At 34.6% G+C, this 19,493-nt stretch overlaps 3 protein-coding genes across 5 annotated transcripts; 1 reads left to right on the top strand and 2 right to left on the bottom strand.

The window, feature by feature from the left end:
* The first annotated feature begins 3,566 nt into the window (after window positions 1–3,566).
* LOC126656212 (pre-mRNA-splicing factor SLU7-A-like) lies at window positions 3,567–6,793 on the top strand. The gene is made up of 7 exons (XM_050350727.2): window positions 3,567–3,725; window positions 3,948–4,638; window positions 4,771–4,906; window positions 5,007–5,306; window positions 5,713–5,929; window positions 6,139–6,242; window positions 6,378–6,793. Exons 1-7 carry the CDS (start codon window positions 3,710–3,712, stop codon window positions 6,522–6,524), a joined length of 1,611 nt encoding a protein of 536 aa, XP_050206684.1. The 5' UTR covers window positions 3,567–3,709; the 3' UTR covers window positions 6,525–6,793.
* Window positions 6,794–7,276: 483 nt separating this feature from the next.
* LOC126656168 (uncharacterized) lies at window positions 7,277–8,172 on the bottom strand. Its single transcript, XM_050350669.2, has one exon. It carries the CDS (start codon window positions 8,007–8,009, stop codon window positions 7,425–7,427), a length of 585 nt encoding a protein of 194 aa, XP_050206626.1. The 5' UTR covers window positions 8,010–8,172; the 3' UTR covers window positions 7,277–7,424.
* Window positions 8,173–12,455: 4,283 nt separating this feature from the next.
* Window positions 12,456–19,189, bottom strand: LOC126656305 (mitochondrial import inner membrane translocase subunit TIM44-2). Of its 3 annotated transcripts, XM_050350837.2 has the most exons (14): window positions 18,983–19,189; window positions 18,765–18,895; window positions 17,429–17,512; window positions 17,236–17,311; window positions 16,983–17,027; window positions 16,465–16,881; window positions 16,279–16,347; window positions 16,098–16,162; window positions 15,958–16,026; window positions 15,798–15,870; window positions 15,555–15,659; window positions 14,739–14,810; window positions 14,563–14,625; window positions 12,456–12,895 (listed from the first exon to the last, which is right to left on the bottom strand). In XM_050350837.2, the coding sequence occupies exons 1-14, from the start codon at window positions 19,040–19,042 to the stop codon at window positions 12,764–12,766; spliced, it is 1,461 nt and encodes a 486-aa protein (XP_050206794.1). In that variant the 5' UTR covers window positions 19,043–19,189; the 3' UTR covers window positions 12,456–12,763. The 3 variants fall into 3 exon arrangements, with proteins under 3 accessions (XP_050206794.1, XP_050206795.1, XP_050206796.1); XM_050350838.1 differs by lacking the exons at window positions 18,765–18,895; window positions 18,983–19,189 and having other exon boundaries at window positions 17,236–17,345; XM_050350839.2 differs by lacking the exons at window positions 18,765–18,895; window positions 18,983–19,189 and having other exon boundaries at window positions 17,236–17,341; window positions 17,429–17,497.
* Between the last annotated feature and the right edge of the window lie 304 nt (window positions 19,190–19,493).

The following is a 19,493-nucleotide window of genomic DNA, read 5'->3' as shown; positions in this document are numbered from 1 at the left end:
TTTTTACAAAATAGTCTATAACTTTTTGTTTTGATCGGAAAGTGAGCCATATGATTAATACTCAACAGCCGAGTAATACATGGCCAAATGCAATTTGGAACATCTTCCATAATTACAGAAACATCCGAAATAGATAAAGCCCAATGCGCCAAAGCATGAGCCGTTTTGTTATTCTCTCGACGAGTGAAAACAAAACTAATACGATTAAACCTCGGAATCAAAATTAGAATGTCTTCTATGACAAGACCTTGGTGTGAATCATCCACTGAACCATTGCAAATACGCTGAATAACTGAAAGAGAGTCGCTCTCTACGATAATCTCTGAAAACCCACAATTTAAGGCAATGTTTAGGCCAAAAAGAATAGCCAAACTCTCCCCATAGGCCACATTGTGAACAGCAGCCATCCTTTTACCTGCAGAAACCATAGCCTGACCATCCATGTCCCGAATGACGATACCCAAAGCAAATGAAGACCCATTTGATCCTGCTGCAAAATTTGTGTTTAGTTTCAGTAAGTTAGGAGCCGGTGGAATCCACCCGTTCGGAGAAGACACCCGAGAAACCCGTTCATTCCTGGCGTCAGATTCAGGAATAACACCCTCTTGGCCAGTGGCGGAACCAGGAAATATTTTCAGCCCGGGCTAAACGACACCTAATTAATTTGATTGCGTTAAAATTTTCCCGAATTATCTAATCAGAGTTGACATTTTTTAGTATTATTATGATAAATTTATTTATAATCTAGAATTTAAAAAAAAATAGAAAAAAAATTCATAGAAAATTAATAATTAAATTTGAGAAATGTTGACCGGGTATTTGGATACTGGGTTTGAAAATTTGAATTCATAAAAAAACACTGCTAAAATTCTAGGAATATAAGATAGTTTATTTATATATAATTAAAATGGAAATTGTTTCTACATAATTAGTTTATATTTTAATTTAAAATTCAACTAGTATCAATAATAGTAAAGGGTATATTAGTCAGTTCAATCATTTTAAAGTGTAAAAAGTGAGGTCTGACAACATACAGCTTTATTTTGAAACTTTTAATTGTAACCGTTGATCTGCTCCTAATATTACTAATAGCTAGGGACCAAATACATTTTAAGTAAAAAGAGAAAGGCCAAATTTGCCCTTTTTAACTAAAAAAATAAAATTCTTTTCGTCTTCCTTCTCCATCTTCTTCAAAGGCAGGCTCTGTTCAGCCAGCAGCCATGGCTGAACTGCTGTAACTCCATGCCAACAGTCATCGCTTACACCTCGGACCTTTAAAATTCTGACGGCAGCCCGAGCTCGAGCCTACCCGAGCCTGAACGTGGTTCCGCCCCTGCTCTTGGCAGCTTAATAACACGGATTCAATAGATTCAATCTTTCCCTCGTGGAGTAATTTATTACGGGCATTCCAGATTTTCCATAGAAACACCACAAACAGCCGCAAGTCTATAACTTTTTAATTAGAGGCAATTACATTTAATTTTTGTACGTCCCAAATTGTTTTGGACAAACATAAAAATCAATAAAAATTTAATTTTCTAAGTAAAGGAAGCTATATTAAACTAAAATACCATATTTGCTATTAATTTATTATTTAGTACTTTGTGCTTTTATAGTAATTTTTTGAATATATTCTATTGCAATTAATAAGGGTTTATATACCATGTATTGCCTCAAGTTTATAGTATTTGTTAATTGGGATAAGGTATAAAAATGGCCCTAAAATGTTAACCTTAAGGCTCACATTCTCCCTAATCTTTTTTGAGTCTCAAAAATGACCCCAATCTTACCAAAGTGGAACAAATATACTCTCCACCGTTAGACAAGGATATATTTGTTTTGGTAACATTAGGGCTATATTTGTTCCACTTTGATAACATTAGGGTTATATTTGTTCCACTTTAACAACGTCAGAGTCATTTTTGAGAATCGAAAAACATTAGATCAACGGCTAATTGTATGCCAAATCAACCAAATTAATGTTCAAACACGCTACCGTTAGACGGAGGATATATCCATTCCACTTTGGTAACGTTATGGTCATTTTTTAGACTCAAAAAAACATTAGGGTGGAATGTGAGTCACAGGGTAAATATTAGGGTCATTTTTGTACCTTAACCCTTGTTAATTTAACCTTTGCCGTATAAATTTTAAAAATATAGTCATAATAAAATTAATTTATCTTTTAAATTTATTCACATTTATAATTATAATGCGCTGTTTGTATATTTATAACCTTTTAGTGAATTAGTAGGGGTAAATATGAAATAAAATAATAATAATTGTCATTTTGATATTATAAAATTATAATTACTATATGTCGATTTTTTTCTAAAGCGAAAAGTATTATGGACTGGAGAGAGTATCACTTAAAAAATAATTAAGTGTCTATAATTTTAGATAAAACATATAAAACAATAATTATCAACTTGAGACGAGAATAATATATTTTAGAAATGTATAAATGAAAAGAAATCATAAATGTTAATAGTTATATCAATTTAAAGATATTTATAATTTTTTATTTCATATCTTATGTCAATTCTAATATAATTATATATAATGCATTTTTACGTATATCTTTGCATTTAAGAGGGGAGAGCGTTTGTGAGAGATATAAAACAATGACAATGATCATTTGCTTAACCACATTTCAAAACAGTCTTTAAACTTCTCTCTTTCGAATAATTAAAAAATAATTTTTTATATTCAATTTTAACTATTTTATTATAATATATTTTAAAAATAATCAAATAATTTTATAAATTAATAAATTATACACACACACACACACACACACAAACACACACACATACACACTAGAAAACAACAAATTACCGACGAAAAAAAAATCTTATTTTAGTGACAGATTTCAGCCTTTTACCGAGGAAATGCGCGATGGATTTCAGGCTTTTAGCGACGGAAAAATTTGTTGCTAAAAAATTATTTTCTAGTAGTGTGTGTGTGTGTCTATATATATATATTTAAAATTTATATTGATGAATTTTTGATTTGATGAATGGCTATTGATACAATTAATTTTTTATTTCAATTTAAAAAGAGTTATATAAATTTTAAATGAAGATTATGTGCCTGCAGTTCAGTTTCGGTTAATTATGGAAAACTGAAATTAACCAAACATACCAAACCAACTAAACAACCAAATATTTAATTTTGTTTCTTTTATTTTTAATTTAATTTATTGGCTTTAAACTAACCGACTTATATTTCAAAAGAAAATTTGATTTTCAGTCGGTTTGATTTAAAAAAATTGTTTAGTTAATCAGTTCGGTTTGATTAAAATTTATATTTGTTCGGTTTGGTTTTGAGCATTTGGTCATTTTACTCCTAGGTAAGAGCATGGATTTAAAATGGGTTTGGGGCAGCCCACCTGACATATTAATCGTAACAGATAATCTGTGGGTGTAGACTGGAGTTGGCCCAACCCATCTTAGAAATACGGCTCAAAACAATATGGGCTATAAATAAGTAGCCCAAATCGGGAAAACCCAGAAATAAGATTCACTAAAAATCCAAAACAATTCCAAAATCCTAACCGATTCGTGATTTTTTTAAAAGGAACCGACTCGTCATTTAAGAGTTAAGACCTTAAAAAAAATTCTTCAAATCCCTAATTTTCCTTTATTCAATCCCTAATAAACTAGAATTTCAGTTCTGCAATTTGGTATTGAATCACAGATCTTTAAACATGGCGACAGCATCAGGTATGTTTTTCAATCTTATCCCTTCAATTTATGTTTCATCCCGCCTCTCAATTTTTCCCTGCAACTAGGTAATTCATTAGATATATAGCTAATCAGGGTTTTCGAAATCATCAAATTTGCCTAAAATTAAGTAATGCTTCGCTGGAAAGGCAAAATTTTGATAGTGTTTGAGTGGAATAGATTGAATATATGTTTTTTTAATGTTTGTTTGTGTGATTGCAGTTGCATTTAAGTCTAGAGAGGATCACAGGAAACAAATTGAATTAGAAGAAGCACGTAAAGCGGGTCTTGCACCTGCTGAAGTTGATGAAGATGGAAAGGAAATCAATCCCCATATTCCTCAGTATATGTCTTCTGCTCCATGGTATCTTAATGCTGAGAAACCTAGTTTGAAGCATCAAAGGAAGTGGAAAGCAGATCCCGAGTATACACGAGATTGGTATAGAAGGGGTGTTTTTCTTGAAAAGGCCGATAAATACAGGAAGGGTGCGTGTCAAAACTGTGGTGCCATGACTCATGATGCGAAGGCGTGTATGGAAAGACCTAGGAAAGTTGGGGCCAAGTGGACAAGTATGCATATTGCTCCTGATGAAAATATTGAGTCTTTTGAGCTTGATTATGACGGTAAGCGTGACCGCTGGAATGGGTATGATACGTCGAGTTATGCTCATGTCGTGGACAGATATGAAGCGAGGGAGGAAGCTCGGAGAAAGTTTCTGAAGGATCAACAGCTTAAGAAACTGGAGGAGAAAAATAGCGGCCAAGTTGTTGAGGATGCTCCTAGTGATGAGGATAATGATGAAGATGATTTAAGGGTTGATGAAGCTAAGGTTGATGAAAGCAAGCAAATGGATTTTGCTAAGGTAGAGAAGCGTGTGCGAACAACAGGCGGTGGCAGCACAGGAACCGTTAGGTGAGTACAGTTTATCCTATTTGTCCAAAGAGCTGCTTAGGATATGTGCTCTTTCATGATTTAGGTTGTTGTTGTATTCCAAATTTTATGTTTGCTAGAGAAGAAACTAAGAATCATTTTACTGTTTTGTAGAAATCTGCGTATTCGGGAGGACACAGCGAAATATCTTCTAAATCTTGATGTTAACTCTGCCCATTATGACCCTAAAACCCGGTCTATGCGTGAAGATCCTCTTCCAGATGCAGATCCAAATGAGAAATTCTATGAGGTAAGTAAGCCTAAAAACTAGAGTAATAGATTACATGGTAATTACTTGCATTGGATTTTTCTCTCATTTTTACTTAACTCTGTTTTTCATAATGTTTTAGGGAGATAATCAATATAGGAATAGTGGCCAAGCTTTGGAGTTCAAGCAGATGAACCTCCATGCTTGGGAGGCATTTGATAAGGGTCAAGATATTCACATGCAAGCAGCTCCTTCCCAAGCTGAGTTGCTGTATAAGAACTATAAGGTCATTAAGGAGAAATTGAAGACCCATACAAAGGAGACAATCATGGAGAAGTATGGGAATGCTGCCAGTGAAGAAGAAATTCCGAGAGAGCTTTTGCTGGGACAAACAGAAAGACAAGTTGAATATGACCGAGCTGGACGGATTATAAAGGGACAGGTAAGACTTGCTGGATATTGTATTTGTTGATGAAACCAATAGTTTGATGGAATAATTTTCTTTAGGGGCGGGTATAACTTATAAGCCACCAGACTAATTAAATGGACTTGAAAAATCATTAACAGTTCTAAATGAAACTATGTTTAGGTTATTGTTTATAGTCAATGTTTCATTAACTGATGTTTTTAATTATGGTATTCTATATACTTATGAACAAGGGTATTGCATATATTGGGCTATATGTACTACATTCTTCTTCAAATGTTATGCAGTCGGTTTATTACTTTGTGCATGAAATGATGAATTCATGACAAGTAAATACAGAAAAGAGCCCTGACAGATCTAATCTTTTTTTATCTTGTTCTTAGACAATTGTGTTAATTGCTCCACGTCATGCTATTTGCAGGAGACTGTGCTTCCCAAAAGCAAGTATGAAGAAGACATATACATTAACAACCACACAACCGTGTGGGGTTCATGGTGGAGGGATCATCAATGGGGTTATAAGTGCTGCAAGCAGACGATTAGGAACAGCTATTGCACAGGTGCTGCAGGGATTAAGGCTGCTGAGGCTGCAACCGATCTCATGAGGGCTAACATTGCTCGCAAAGAAGTGAATGAAGGTTTGTTCCATAATCTTCTTTTTCTTTCACTAATTATTTCGGACATCAATGAATGATACAGATTCAGCTGATTTATATTTGTTGCTAGGATATTGTTGCGCAAAGACAACATATTTTGTTTCTACATTAGGCTTTGCTATTTTTTTAATTAAGATGGTGAAATTGTTGTACAAATGCTAAACTGATTATACACTCTAATTCTGTATCAGAGTTGCCAGAACCAGTGGAGGAGAAAAAGCTTGCTACTTGGGGAACTGAGGTTCCAGATGGTTTGGTTTTGGATGATAAGATACTTGCTGAAGCAATTAAAAAGGTGAGTACGGTATCTGTTTGTCTGTTTTATGTAATGTATATACTTTTTCTTCTCTTATCAAGGGAAGTGAGAACGTACTGTATAGGGCGTGATCATGACTGGATATCTTTTGCTTTTCCTTTTCCTTTTGTATAGGAAAAAGATAGAAAGCATGTGGAGAAAGATGAAAGGAAGCGGAAGTATAATGTTACATGGAATGATGAGGTTACGGCTGAGGATATGGAAGCATATAGGATGACAACAATACATCACGATGACCCAATGAAGGATTTTCTCCACTAAGTTTGGCCAAGAGATAAGGTTGAGTATTAAATCCTTGTATATCTGCTGCAAGCTCCACCAGGTTCCATCAGTTATGCAGTAGCGGTGTAAGTTTCCTGTTTGCAAAATCCAGTATTCATACAACCTTGTAGTTTTGTTTGAATGTATGTGCAGACAAATCCGTCCGGTGTTAATATAATAGTGTTTGATATAAGCTCCATTAAAATGAAGGGGATGATTCTCTGTGCTGTATTAACGCTTGATCTTAATGGGAGTTTTGCATTGCTTCATGAATTCCTTTACATAAAATTGATTGTCAATTTTCCAGTGTGGTGTCTGAGTGAAATGTGTTTTAGGTTACAATTTTTTTAGATTATTGCAAGTTGCACATTAATTTTCCATCTTAAATAGATCGTTGGGTCATTGGATATGTGCAAATCGGATTCCGATTTCTGTCACCAATTTTTCTTGACACCTTCCCTTTTTCATAATTTCCCCTCGGTATTACGTAAACGGATACGGGGCTTTTTCCAAAATATAGGAAACAGAAACGTGGGGAACTATTAGGAAACGAGTTTAAAACTTTTATTATTTGCAGAAAAACGCCCTGTAATTTTCGAGGAATTTCTGAGAGTTTATGGGGAAATGCGCCTTTCTCGAGTTTCCGTGCATAATAGGTATTACTCATAAGGCCATCGAAATGAAATTTTAAATTTTTTCAAACTTGAACTGAACCGATTTAATCACTCATAGATTATTTCTGTTTCTAACAGTTGTAAGGGTAACAAAAAATTTAAATTGATTCCAAGTATTTACAATAAAAGAGCTATATAATTTTCAAATACAGCAAATTCTTCAAATAATTTGGACAATTTTCTCTTCCAACATATGAACTAGCTGAACAGAAAGCAAAAGTTATTGCTATGAACTTGCGTTCTCTATGCATAATTCAGTTTCAATCAACTCTTGAACTTCCATCTCTGCCCGAAAACTCGAAATGAATTGCTCAGCCCTTTCATCTATTCCCCTCATTAGAGGGGATGCAAACCCTAACGACTCCCACATATCATCTGCGGCAGCTGCCGCATTACCTTCTTTACGATCTCTTTGTTTCCTCTCTTCCTTGCTCGCACCTGCCGATTCTGCCACTGTCAAAGCCTGTTTATCAATAAACTTCAAACTCTTCCCTTGAGTAGCGCGCTCTGTCACCATCTCATCAGCAACAGGCAGGTCTCGAAATAGCTTGTCAACATACACAGGCGCAGTCTTTTTCTTCAAGATAAACCGGCAACTTCTCCGTCGTTTAAACATAAAGGCATTGAAAAGCCGACTCGATCTCTTTTCATCACATCGGATAGCTTTTGTAGGCGGAGGATTGAACTGATACTTGTTGCGTTTCTTGATAGCTTTGGAGTTGTGGAGTTTATGAAGTTTAGTTTGCAGTTTGGTGGTGAAGCTTCGCCATGCTTTCTTGGCGGGTGGAAGCCGAAGGTTTAAGCACGACATGAAAGAATAGAAGAGAGATGAACAGGTTGTTGTTATGAGGGTGAAGGGTCTTAAAATGGTTCTTTATAACAAGAGTTTTGAGTATAGCTGAGGATTCTTTAGTGCACTTGTATTTGTTTTACATTAAGGGATTCGTATTCTTTCTGTTCCAGTATGTAGGCTGGCTTAGTCTTTACGCAAGAATTTTGATGCAAGAAAATACAACTAATTTTTTAAGGGGTTGCTAGTTGTGGAGCGGCTTAGATTTTAAGCTATTAGTTTGACAATAAAGCAATCATGCTTTTTTGTATTGGATTTAGAAGATGGATAAAGTTGTAATCATATAATATATGAATGGTTTTGCTGATAGATACCACCAATGATCAAACCCCTCATTTGAAAATGAATTTTGTCTCCCAATAGAATAGTCTTTATGCTAAAATGTTATTTATCTACACATGCAAAAATGTCTTATGATGCTAGTAGTGTCGGAACGAGGAAGTAGAGACGGGGAGATGAAAAAAAAGGGCAAATCATAAGAGAGTGGGATGAGACGATTAAAAATTAAAATGATGATAGAATACAAAAAAGGTGAGAAAATAATCGACTACTGACGGTGAGAAGGCAAATATACTCTCTTAATTTCGTCCAGCTTAATCGTAATGAATTTGTGTTTTTCGATTTAAGAGATTCACACGATTGTGTACAGATTCAAGTATTCAATAAGAGATGATTTATGTTCCCATGTTCATAATGAAAGTTAAAGTTAAACATCCAATGTTTCGCCGGTCAGAAATCTAATACCTAAATCATAGTTCAGTGAACCACTAGAGACAAGCTGGTGAGCTTGATAAATGGGGAGTTCTGCTAATTTATCCGTATAAGTCAAATGAATTATAATCCAGAAATTTAAAATCCCTTTTCAAATTTGATTAAGATATGTTATCCAAATAATTAAAAGAGAATGTCACTTTAAAGTATTGGATAGGCCATAATCCATCCACATTCATCACTCTACTTCTCAGTTTAATTGTTTCGATCTAACATGTTTATAAAACACAAAACAGTACACTAGTTATGAGCTTGAAAGAGGGTAAAAGGATAAATTATTGCCTTATATTGCAGACGAATGGTTTTATCCATCGCAGTAACTAGGGGTGGGCAGAAACCGCACCAAATCTGAAAAATTGATCCGAACCGAAGTTAATCGTTTGGTTTAGCTTTTTGCTGAAAATGATTTGGTTTGGTGGGTAATTTAAAAAAGTCTGGAGTTCGGTTAACGGTTCGGTTTGAAGTTGTAAAACCGAAATAACTAAAAAACCCGACCGAACCGAACTTTTCAAAATAATAAGGATTTGTTGACTTTAGATCTAAGTTTCGGGGCTTTTTAGTTATTTTACCTAAAATTTTAAGATTTTTATTAAATGTTGGAAATAAGTCCAAATCGAATTTTAAAACCAAAACTGAACCGACCAAAATTTTCGGTCAAAAAAAATTCCATGTTTGGTTAAAAATGCTACAGTTCGGTCGAAGATGTAGAGAATTTTGGCACGGTCAGTTTCGGTCGATTTGGAACCGAATCGAGAACCGAACTATGTTCATCCCTATTAGTAACATTAATTGGTCAGAGATCGATTCCCAATCCCGCAGCAAATTATGTTTGTCATAAATTTGTGACGAATTATATCCGTCGCAAATTTTCGTCTTTATACCCGTCACAAAATTTCATTTGTGAAAGTGAAACATTATTTTCGTCATAGATTTCACTTGTAATAGATTAAATCCGTTATAAATTTTCATCACGAATCAAACCTTTTTTTAATTATGAAATATGAATCTACATAAATAAATAATTCTAAAAGAAATTAATCTTTTTTGTGGAATTTGAGTGTTTATAGACTATCCTCGTAAGATATGAACTACTCTTTATAAATACCCCGCCCGATGCTGCTAGACATAAAAAAAAATTTCTAATAGAGCTTAAAAACTCACGTGCATGAACTAGCTAATGCAATTGCTTTGTTGTAGTAAAATCCGTCAACAATATAATGTTTGATGAAAATCTTGTTCCCCACAATTTTAGTCTGCAAAATATATAAATAATAGGCAGCCGGCCTCTTGTTGAAGTGATACAATGGTGGTTTCTTGGGCTATAAGTTACAAGTTTTTTGTCCGATTTGGTTTCAGTTTTTGCTATAAATATGCAAATAATAACGTTAACTTCTCTTCATCAGCACTAATAAGCTTCAGAGAGAGATTCATAAAGTATTAAAGAAAAAATGGCAAAATCGAGCATCAACTCAACCATGTTTTTCTACATGGCTCTGCTTCTTTCTTTTCTCCTCATCGTCTCGGTTGCTGAAAGCCGAGTTTCGTTTGGCAGTAAGTTTTAGACTATTAAATTAATAAGATTACAATATGTTATAAAAATATCAATAGCGCGATACAATTACTTCAAATATTTTAACAATTCGACAATGTAATATGATTTTATTGGGATGACAAGTTGGATAAAAGTTTCAAGAAATTTCTCATGATACACTACAAAGTTAAATAAGGGTGCAAAATTTATAGTTAAAGTTAAGTAAAATTTTTCTTTTTAGTTTGTCTAAGATAATTAAATTGATACAGGATCAAGTTCATTAATAGGGAAAGCCACAATCGAATGTGACTCGGTGTATGGAGCAATAGCTGGAGACACCTGCCTTGGTGTTGAAAAAATGTTCAGCTTGACGACTGAGTTCTTCAACTCCATCAATCCCAATCTCAATTGCACTGCTCTCTTTGTGGGTCAATGGCTATGTGTTGATGGCTCCAATGCTTGAACCACCATGCAAATGGAACTCCAAGTGAAGAGCATACATATAAATAAGGAGATAAACCTAATCCAATCTCCATCTTAATTTGTTCTTTAATATTATATTATGGTTGTTTTGGATTTATGCATAATAAAAACGTTACATGTTATTGTTGAAATTTTAATGTACTAGTTCATTTCTTGACACATTGCATACACTATAAATGAAAGCACAAGAACTTTTATAAATTACATTAAATGATTTTACATGATTTTATTTTTTAATGTACTAGTTCGTTTTTTTTTTTTGAACATAATGAGAATATCATTAATGAGGATAAAAATCCACAAACAATTACAATCGGTAGAACTCCAAAGGAGGAAAGCAAATACATTCAAAACAGCTCCAACGGAAAAATAAACGGAAATTATAGATGAGATATTACAATTAATAAACAACTACTGTAATTTCACAACCTAATCAAACAATTGAAAGATATCAAGTGAATCTGCCTCTTTTGTGGTCCTAATTTAATCTAAAAAAAGGAATTCAACGAGGGGTAAAAATACCTAAGATTCACCTAAACTCAACTGAAAATGAGGTAAAACCACGATTGCTTCAAAGATTATGCTGAAGATGATGACTTGTTGCAGAGATCCGGCTCTCTTAAACCGCAAAAATTCGGCTTCTCCACGGATGAAGAAGAAGAAGATCTTTAGTTAGGTTAGATCAATCTAACTTTAACTAAGACACTAGGCTAGAAATAAATTCTAGAACTAAACCAAAAAGGGTCAAGAGAGACGAGATAAAAAAAGAAACTAACATAAAACTTCTAGCAAAGTAAGTAAAAATTAAGCAAAATGGAATTTATTTAGGCAGGGAGGTGATCTTTTGGCCTTTTCATGGCCAAAAGATCACCTCGCTGAAGATGACGGCTAGGTTAAAAGATGAAGGGGTAGTGAGGGTTTCAAGAAGAGAGAGAATAGGGTTTCAAGAAGAGAGAGAATAGGGTTTCAAGAAGTTCTCATTTTACTAGTTCGTTTCTTGATACATGTCAATGTCTGTGTGTTAACTGGTACCCTTGCACTCTTGAAGGAAGAGAAACACTGAAAATTGTGATTTTATCGGAATAGCACAATATTGAAGATTTTCTTTTAGTAAAAGAATATAAAGAGATAAAATTATACTCAAACACCTACAAATATTTGTCTACAAATATTTGGCGACATCTCAACGCTCGAAAAAAGGTACTTTTATGGTATAAGAGACGACCGCCAGACGTCGATCTAGGCAGCGCCTATAATCCAGCATGAAGACTGGAAGAAACATTATTCCATGCAGAAAAACTGAAGAAATTTGTAACCAATTTCAGCAACACAGTAAAAACTGTTACACAGCTTAAAAAGATGTTTAGAATAAGATCTTTGTGAGAAGAAATAATCCCAGTTAAATTAAATGCATTCAAATTCACTTGGCTAAAAAAAATACTACCACCACTAAATAGATAAGGTCAACATGAACTCCAAAATCCATCAGTAATATATTCAAACTTTGTAAAGAATCTCCGCTCTTTAAACATCAGTGTCCATACAACATTAATTGTTCGTAAACTAACAGAATACTACGTCCGCAATCTCCATCAAACGAAGAATAAGAATAGATGAGTCTCAAGTGAAAGCATTACTTTGATTAATTTGAATATAAACCTCTGTTACGATTTCAAAAGAATCAAATAAAATAAAGTATTCCGTTACACTACACGGCAGTAGCTCATTTCGAGCATTTGATCAACCTATATATGAATGAGAAAAGTACCCAGTTTCTTTATTTTATCTGATTAACATGAAATACTAACTAGGACTTTCTCTGGAGGCTGGAGTGACAAAACCCAGAAAAAGTGTGGAGTAGAATATAAATAACAAAATGAAACGAGATGAACCAGAGTAATCTAATAGTACATCACCAATCAGAAAAAGCCTAGATTAGGGATTGAACACCGAGTTGTTGCATCTCTCTTAGCTTCCATATTGGATAGATAGCACCTTCTCCGAGTTCTTCAGGATCTACTTGTTGCATTGCCCATGCATAGTATACAGTGTGGATTGTGTCCTGAAAAATGCAAAATTCTCTCATAATACAAATGCAATCTGTCATCTTAATGACAGAAACAAATCCAAACATGTTTGTTCTTTTTGACTAATGATGAGGACTTGTAGGTTTGGCAATATTGGCTAAGATTTGAAAAAATAATAGCAAAGTTTTGATTTAAGGAAATGAAGCATATAAGACTTCATAGATTATCACTATATTAGAAAAATACATATAAGCTCTATCTATCCCTTGCCCGTTTCCACCACTATCAGTAAGTATAATAGGGGTGTAAATGAACCGAGCCGTTCGCGAGCAGCTCGGTGTTCGGCTCGATAAGAGCTCGGTTCATGTTCGTTCGTATTCTGAACGAACCGAGCTCGAACTTGATTTTATGTTCGTTAATATAAACGAGCCGAACATGAACATAGTGGTGTTCGGCTCGTTTATGTTCGCGAACAGCTCGAATAAGAGTTCATGAACAAGCTCGTGAACGAGCTCGATTAAGAGTTCGTAAACAAGTTCGTGAACGAGCTCGTATATAGTTCACGAACAAGCTCGTTTAGAAACTCGATTAGGCGTTCGCGAACTAATTCATATTTAGATTAATGTGTATAATTATGTTTCTAATTTATTCAGCTCATATTCGTGAACGAGTTCGATTAGATTGTTTTTAATTTATTCAGCTCATATTCGTATTTGTTCGTTTAAAAGTTTGTGTTCGTTCGTTTATCCGCTAAACGAGCGGGCTCACGAACAAGCTCGTTTAGTACTTATCGAGCTCGTTCGTGAGCTCGTTCGCGAGCTTGTTCGCGAACTTGTTCGTTTAGCGGCTAAACGAACGAACACGAGCCGAACACGAACCGAACATGAACACTATAAAATTTAAACGAACCGAACATGAACACTCTGTTCAAAGCTTGACTGAACATGAACCGAACATGAACACCTTGTTCGCTAAACGAGCCGAACATGAACACTCCAAAGCTCGGCTCGGCTCGGGCCATTTACACCCCTAAGTATAATAAATGTAAGCAGGGTGGAGGAAGATGGAGAAAAGGTGACAAAAGGAAGATGGAAAAAGTTCACAATAATTTAAAGTTTATCATGACAGTAAAACTTTTCCCCCTCAAATTTTACCTTCATTTGGCTAAAATTTAAACCAGATTTCGAAGTTAAAACTAAAACGGCCAAATTAAAAGCTTAAATTATTAAACATGCAAGCATTTTTCAACCACATTTGAAAAGGTCAATTCAGTCAGCAAAGTGAGAAGATAGAAAAAGAGAAGATAAGATTATTAGGAAATGGTTCCCAGTTTAGAAAATTGCCCAAGAATTAGCAAAAGCTTCTCGATAGAGATGATTTCAGGGAACCACTTGCCCATAATTACTATACTCCAAAAGATTGATCGACTCAATCTGTCAGCTACTAATAATATCAACTCGCATGAATCCACTCTGAAAGTATTACCAATAGCAACAGGTGAACTGTCAACCCTAATGGAATTTATAAAACATTCACTTCGATATAGCTCGTATAGCAATGCTACTAAGCTTTTATTTAAAGAATTTGAACTATTCGGTCTCATGCTTGAAAATCAATAAAGAAAAGTTACTTTAGGGAATGTGCAATGACAGATCATATTTTTAAATTTTAAAAAAATCTGAAATGAGTAGTGATCAACTACCTGGCCCCCTTCGGTTATTGCACCATTTCGATCGCGTACACAATGGACTTGCTGCGTTTGGAACTGCAATTATTCCAAGAACACAATCTATCAACAACAAGAATGCTTCTTGATGGCTAATGCCCTCTATCAAGTATCAAGTTACAGGATAAGAAAATGAAAAAAAGGACACATACTGCAACAATGATTATTGGTGACGTTCCCATCATTTTGGTCTCTCTTACTTCCACCTCAGATATATGAAGAATCTGCAATGAAATGAAGTTTATGTTAGCATCAACCCTCCAAATCTATAAAGCATTGACTGTGTGATGCATGATTAAATAAAATCTAATTAAAGGCTGCCCCCCTGATGAATTGCAGGGATGGTTAATTAAGGACATAATGGCATATCTTTCCCCTAGATAAAGCTTGTGCATCCTGTTAAAAAAAACTGGCATTTTCTAAACTTTGAATCACACAAACACCAAACATGCCAGCACAAGATTGTCCGCCATTACGTTTATGTCCACCACATGTCCACATCCTAGCATCTGTCTGTTCTTATTTTTTTTTTTTTAGAGTTGAATACATGGTCATCTTGAGAGCAACAAGCTTGGACGAGTAGTGACAGGTAACTTGATAAAATGCTACTAAACCATACAGCTCATTTAAGAACTTATTTCAAGTTTAAAAGAACCTTCTAAGATGGAATTCCATCCTTAAACGACAGCAGAGATGGATTATCATCATATGACATGCAATCCATGACTGCATTAAAAAAAACTTTTTCTTTCTCTTGAAAGGTAGTAGATGCTGATGAAATAGACAGATTCAATAGCAGCAAATGGTAGAGAAAGATATCGCTTCCATCCAGATGAAGTAAAAGCTCAAACAATGAATGGGGAAAATACAGCAATAACATATAAAAGTACTGTAATAGCCATATTACACAATAAATAGATAAATAAAATGATTACCATAGTAGCACGTTCCAAAGTAAAAGTCCTTACCTTGTTATCAAAAAATATACCATGGCTCTGAAAAGCCGTGTGCTCTGCTTCACAACGAGTAATAACTTCAGAGGTACAGTACTTCTTCAAAGTCTTTAAATCTCCCTGTACGCAAGTGGTTCACATTACTTACAGAAACAATCTGAATAGGTCTCAAATAAGCACTGGCACCAATCCAGATTCTAACTCCAAGATGGAAAACACACAGCATAAAATAAGAGGAAATTTACCAAAAGCACTCACCTTTATGTAAGCATTAAGGACAGGTCTAACAGCTTCCTGGACTTCAGCCACAAAATCCATCAAAGAGAATGATCTAATAAAAGAAGAATAGAAGTCATTACCAGGTTCTAAGAGATATGGAACAATAATTTCACAAAGACAAGTGTTCATGTAATCATACGGATCTCGTCGACGTATTTCCTTGAGAGATGAAGCAGCATCAGTTTCTTGAAATATAGTATCACTAACACTGTCATGAAAGAAAAGGATACTTGAGTAACTCTTAAAAGGATTATTCACTAAAATGAGAGGGAGACGTACTCCTGAATTTTGTGGACTATAGGACTGTCACTAGTCTCCCATCTTTCCCGCATGTCCTCAGCAATCTGTAATTCCAGTCCAAATAGAAGTTAGCACACATATTTTTATTAAAAAAATAAAGCTCTCTTAATGAAGAGAGAGAACCAAATCTAACACAAAAAGATGAAGAAATGAATCGTACCTCTTGACCCTTGGATACAACAGGCTCACTAATGCCAGCAAAACGCTTGAATACAGGATTACCTTGCATCTGATTTAGGCAAGACACTTGTCAACATGAGAAGTAATATGACTAATACCTTTATTTCCCTAAATAAACACAACCCATTTCATGACAAAAGATATCATATTAATAAAGATGGATAACCTTTTTTCTAAAGGCCTCCCACTTTTTACTCCATCGAGATTGCTTTGTTGGTAGAACAACAATGTCCGTTCTTGTGCTTCTTTCACCTTTGAAGGAGGGGGGAGGAGTATACTCTAGGTGCTTTCTCTTACTAGGGTTTCCATAAAATTCATCCTTCATAACATCATACCCCTTCTTCATAAAGTCAGTAACCTTTGCTTCCTTCAATCTATGGAAGGCTGATGACACCTTTGAGGAGGGTATGCTAGACTTAAATTTTCCAAAAAATGTTTCTGCATTATCACTAGTGTCATTTTGCTTGTCTGTTCCTTCACCAGATGAGGCCTTCTTACCATCATTTACATCGGCACCATCTTTCTCTGAACTGTCACTGGACTTGGAAGACTCCTGCTTCCCAAGATTAAGAGTTTCTTTGACCTGAATCACAAAATGCAACGAGTAATCAATATAATCATAAGTTCAAAAACGAAATGGGAACTCACCAGAAGAACTATAAATCTAAAGATAAAAAAGCGAACCTCTTCTTTGGCAGCTGAAATCTTCTCTTTGACATTGGCAGAAACCTGCAACCAACATGAATGCCAACAACATATTGAGAAAAGGCTCATAATGAAAGAGCAGGTGATAAATGCCTAAAGAAAAAGTATAAACATAAAATTGAAGGTACTTTCACATTCATAAACTACTTATAGACATGCACGCAAGCACAAACCCAAATAGAAATATTCTGACAGAAAAAAAGTACTCCCAAAAGATCAATCAGTATGGCACCTTTTTGGCAGTAGCTTCAGCCTCCGTCCAAACACCATCTACACGCTTGTACAGCTGCTCAGTTGTCTGCTTCGTTCTGCATTTCGCCATTTCACCATCTCAGGCCCTCCCTTGACATACAAAAGTATGTCTCAGCCTATTAACTAATACAACAAAAATAATGGGAGGCATGAATACAATGCCATAAAATTACCTAACTTTCAGTTCTTCTTTCACCCCTTTCAGTTCTTCTGCTTTATCCTTCAGTTCCTTGACTGATTGTTGGAATTCTGAATTCCTACATCCGACAAAACAAGGAGCATATTAAAAACCAAGTACGAAAGATAAAATAAGAACTTGAAGAAAAAAGCAAATGCATGAAAGATTGTTCTTGTTCATATTACATACTGAAAGATAACCAAGAGAAACTGTATATCTCAGTTTAGACGTTGCTTAACAAAGAAAATCACCAACGAGAGTTGTAACACCTAAAACTGTATTTTCATTCAAGCCAAAGGAATAAACATAAAGAAGCATGAACCACCTCTTGACATTCCCTCAAATAGAATGATGTTGCATTTTCTTTCTTTTTTTCCCCATTTGTAAAGCTCACTAACATTATCCAACAATGGTAACAGTCAACAAATGATAATGCATTTTTCTTGTAAAAGCATTGTAGAAATGCCAAAGGGAAAAGAGCCTCCTAGTATGAACGTAAAGAGACTCCTCCAGTAATTCTCTGCTGCTATTTTAATTTATAAAAGAAACTAACCTGGGAAGCATAATGGGGATTGTAAAAAAAAAAACAGTAGCCCAATGACTACCTCCGTCTTATGGGTGTAAACGAGTTGGGCTACTCGTGAGTTACTAGATATTGACTCGAGAAATTCGAGTCGGGCTCGAGCTACTCGAGTTTCATCTCGAGCCGGACTCGAGTATCAATTAGAGAGGCTTGTGTTCCTTTTACATAAAATAAAAATTTGATTTTTTAATATATTGATTTTTTATATTTCTAAATTTAAGTGTATATCATCTTCATTAGTTAATTGCTTAAATTTCATATTTTGTAGTGAAAAAAATTCACAAATACATCATATATGATAATTTTTAATAATTATTTTTTTTTATTGAATGTGAATCAAACTCGAGCTCAAGTAGCTCGGATATCGTTTGACCTCAAGCTCGAACTTGAACATTTAAGCTCATTTGAGCTTGACCTTAACTTGGATCATTTACACCCCTACTATCTCTACTTATTATCAGTCACAAATATTTCACAGGAATCACAGCCTGTGATCACTGAAAGCTCCTGAAATAAAACAACATTTTGCATTATGAATGCCTCTCTATGTTATATAACAAAGCGAGATGGATAAATTTATAAGTTTTCTATCTAGCATTTAGTAAGTAAGAAAATAAATACTGTAATTAAGAAGTGAATGACACTGTAAGGCTTGATTAAGTTCAACAGATAAATAAAATTATCATCTTTAGCCACACAAACAGTTCACCCAAGCACTAAAACAAAATTAATAAAATAATAAAAATACCTATTGACCTCTCCTTTAATTTTCTTAGAGAACTCATTAAACACTCCAAAACCACGGTAACCTAAGTAATTCCAATGCGTCTTCGATAATAGCGGCGGCGGCAACGGCAACCGTAATCTCGTGCCTGAACCCTAACACCACCAACAACAAAAAGCACCGAATTCAATGAGTAAACATTTAAATAACAGAAAATAATTTAAAGTTAAATAAAATTGAACCTGTTGGGATATTAATTGACGGTAGATAAACAAGTCTCGAACAAGCTTTCTGCTCGCCATTAAGAGAGTTTCAATTTTAATTTTTCTTCTTTTAATCGAGAAAATTAGCGACTTTAAAACATAGGAATTTTTTTTATTTTCTTTTTCTTCCCAGGAAATGAAAGGGAAGGGGAAAACTGAGTAAAGTTTTTCTTGGGAAACAAACAAGGAATAACGAGTAAAATTTTTGCCCTAGGGGATGGTGTGTAATTGGAAGACTGTTTGGGCAAGCGAATAAGTTCGTGAATGAGGATGGATTCGGTAAACATATTACGGCGCCTTGGTGTTCACGGACCGGGGCCAAGTTTAACTTGTCCAGGTTAGTAGTTCATTACATTAAATTAAATTAGCTACTATCCTTTTTAATTAACTAGTGTCACTTTACGTGTGGCTCGTAGTGTTACTCGTCAAATTATCAAATAAAATTGAAATAATAGTTAATTTGGAATAATTTATCTTATTAAATATTTTA

The sequence above is a fragment of the Mercurialis annua genome, linkage group LG7 (assembly GCF_937616625.2).
Source record: "Mercurialis annua linkage group LG7, ddMerAnnu1.2, whole genome shotgun sequence".
Classification (NCBI taxonomy): Eukaryota; Viridiplantae; Streptophyta; class Magnoliopsida; order Malpighiales; family Euphorbiaceae; genus Mercurialis; species Mercurialis annua.
Note: the sequence above shows the minus strand (reverse complement) of the source record. Positions and strands in the feature narration are given on the sequence as shown.

Excerpts from the sequence above, each read along its gene's own strand:
- LOC126656212 (XM_050350727.2), top strand. Across the intron at positions 5,307-5,712 it reads GACGGATTATAAAGGGACAG|GAGACTGTGCTTCCCAAAAG; the intron begins GTAAGACTTGCT and ends TGCTATTTGCAG. Across the intron at positions 6,243-6,377 it reads TTGCTGAAGCAATTAAAAAG|GAAAAAGATAGAAAGCATGT; the intron begins GTGAGTACGGTA and ends CCTTTTGTATAG.
- LOC126656168 (XM_050350669.2), bottom strand. The coding sequence starts at position 8,009 with ATGTCGTGCTTAAACCTTCGGCTTCCACCCGCCAAGAAAGCATGGCGA.
- LOC126656305 (XM_050350837.2), bottom strand. The coding sequence starts at position 19,042 with ATGGCGAGCAGAAAGCTTGTTCGAGACTTGTTTATCTACCGTCAATTA. Across the intron at positions 15,660-15,797 it reads TCCTTAATGCTTACATAAAG|GGAGATTTAAAGACTTTGAA; the intron begins GTGAGTGCTTTT and ends ACTTGCGTACAG. Across the intron at positions 14,626-14,738 it reads CACCAATAATCATTGTTGCA|TTCCAAACGCAGCAAGTCCA; the intron begins GTATGTGTCCTT and ends GAATAATTGCAG.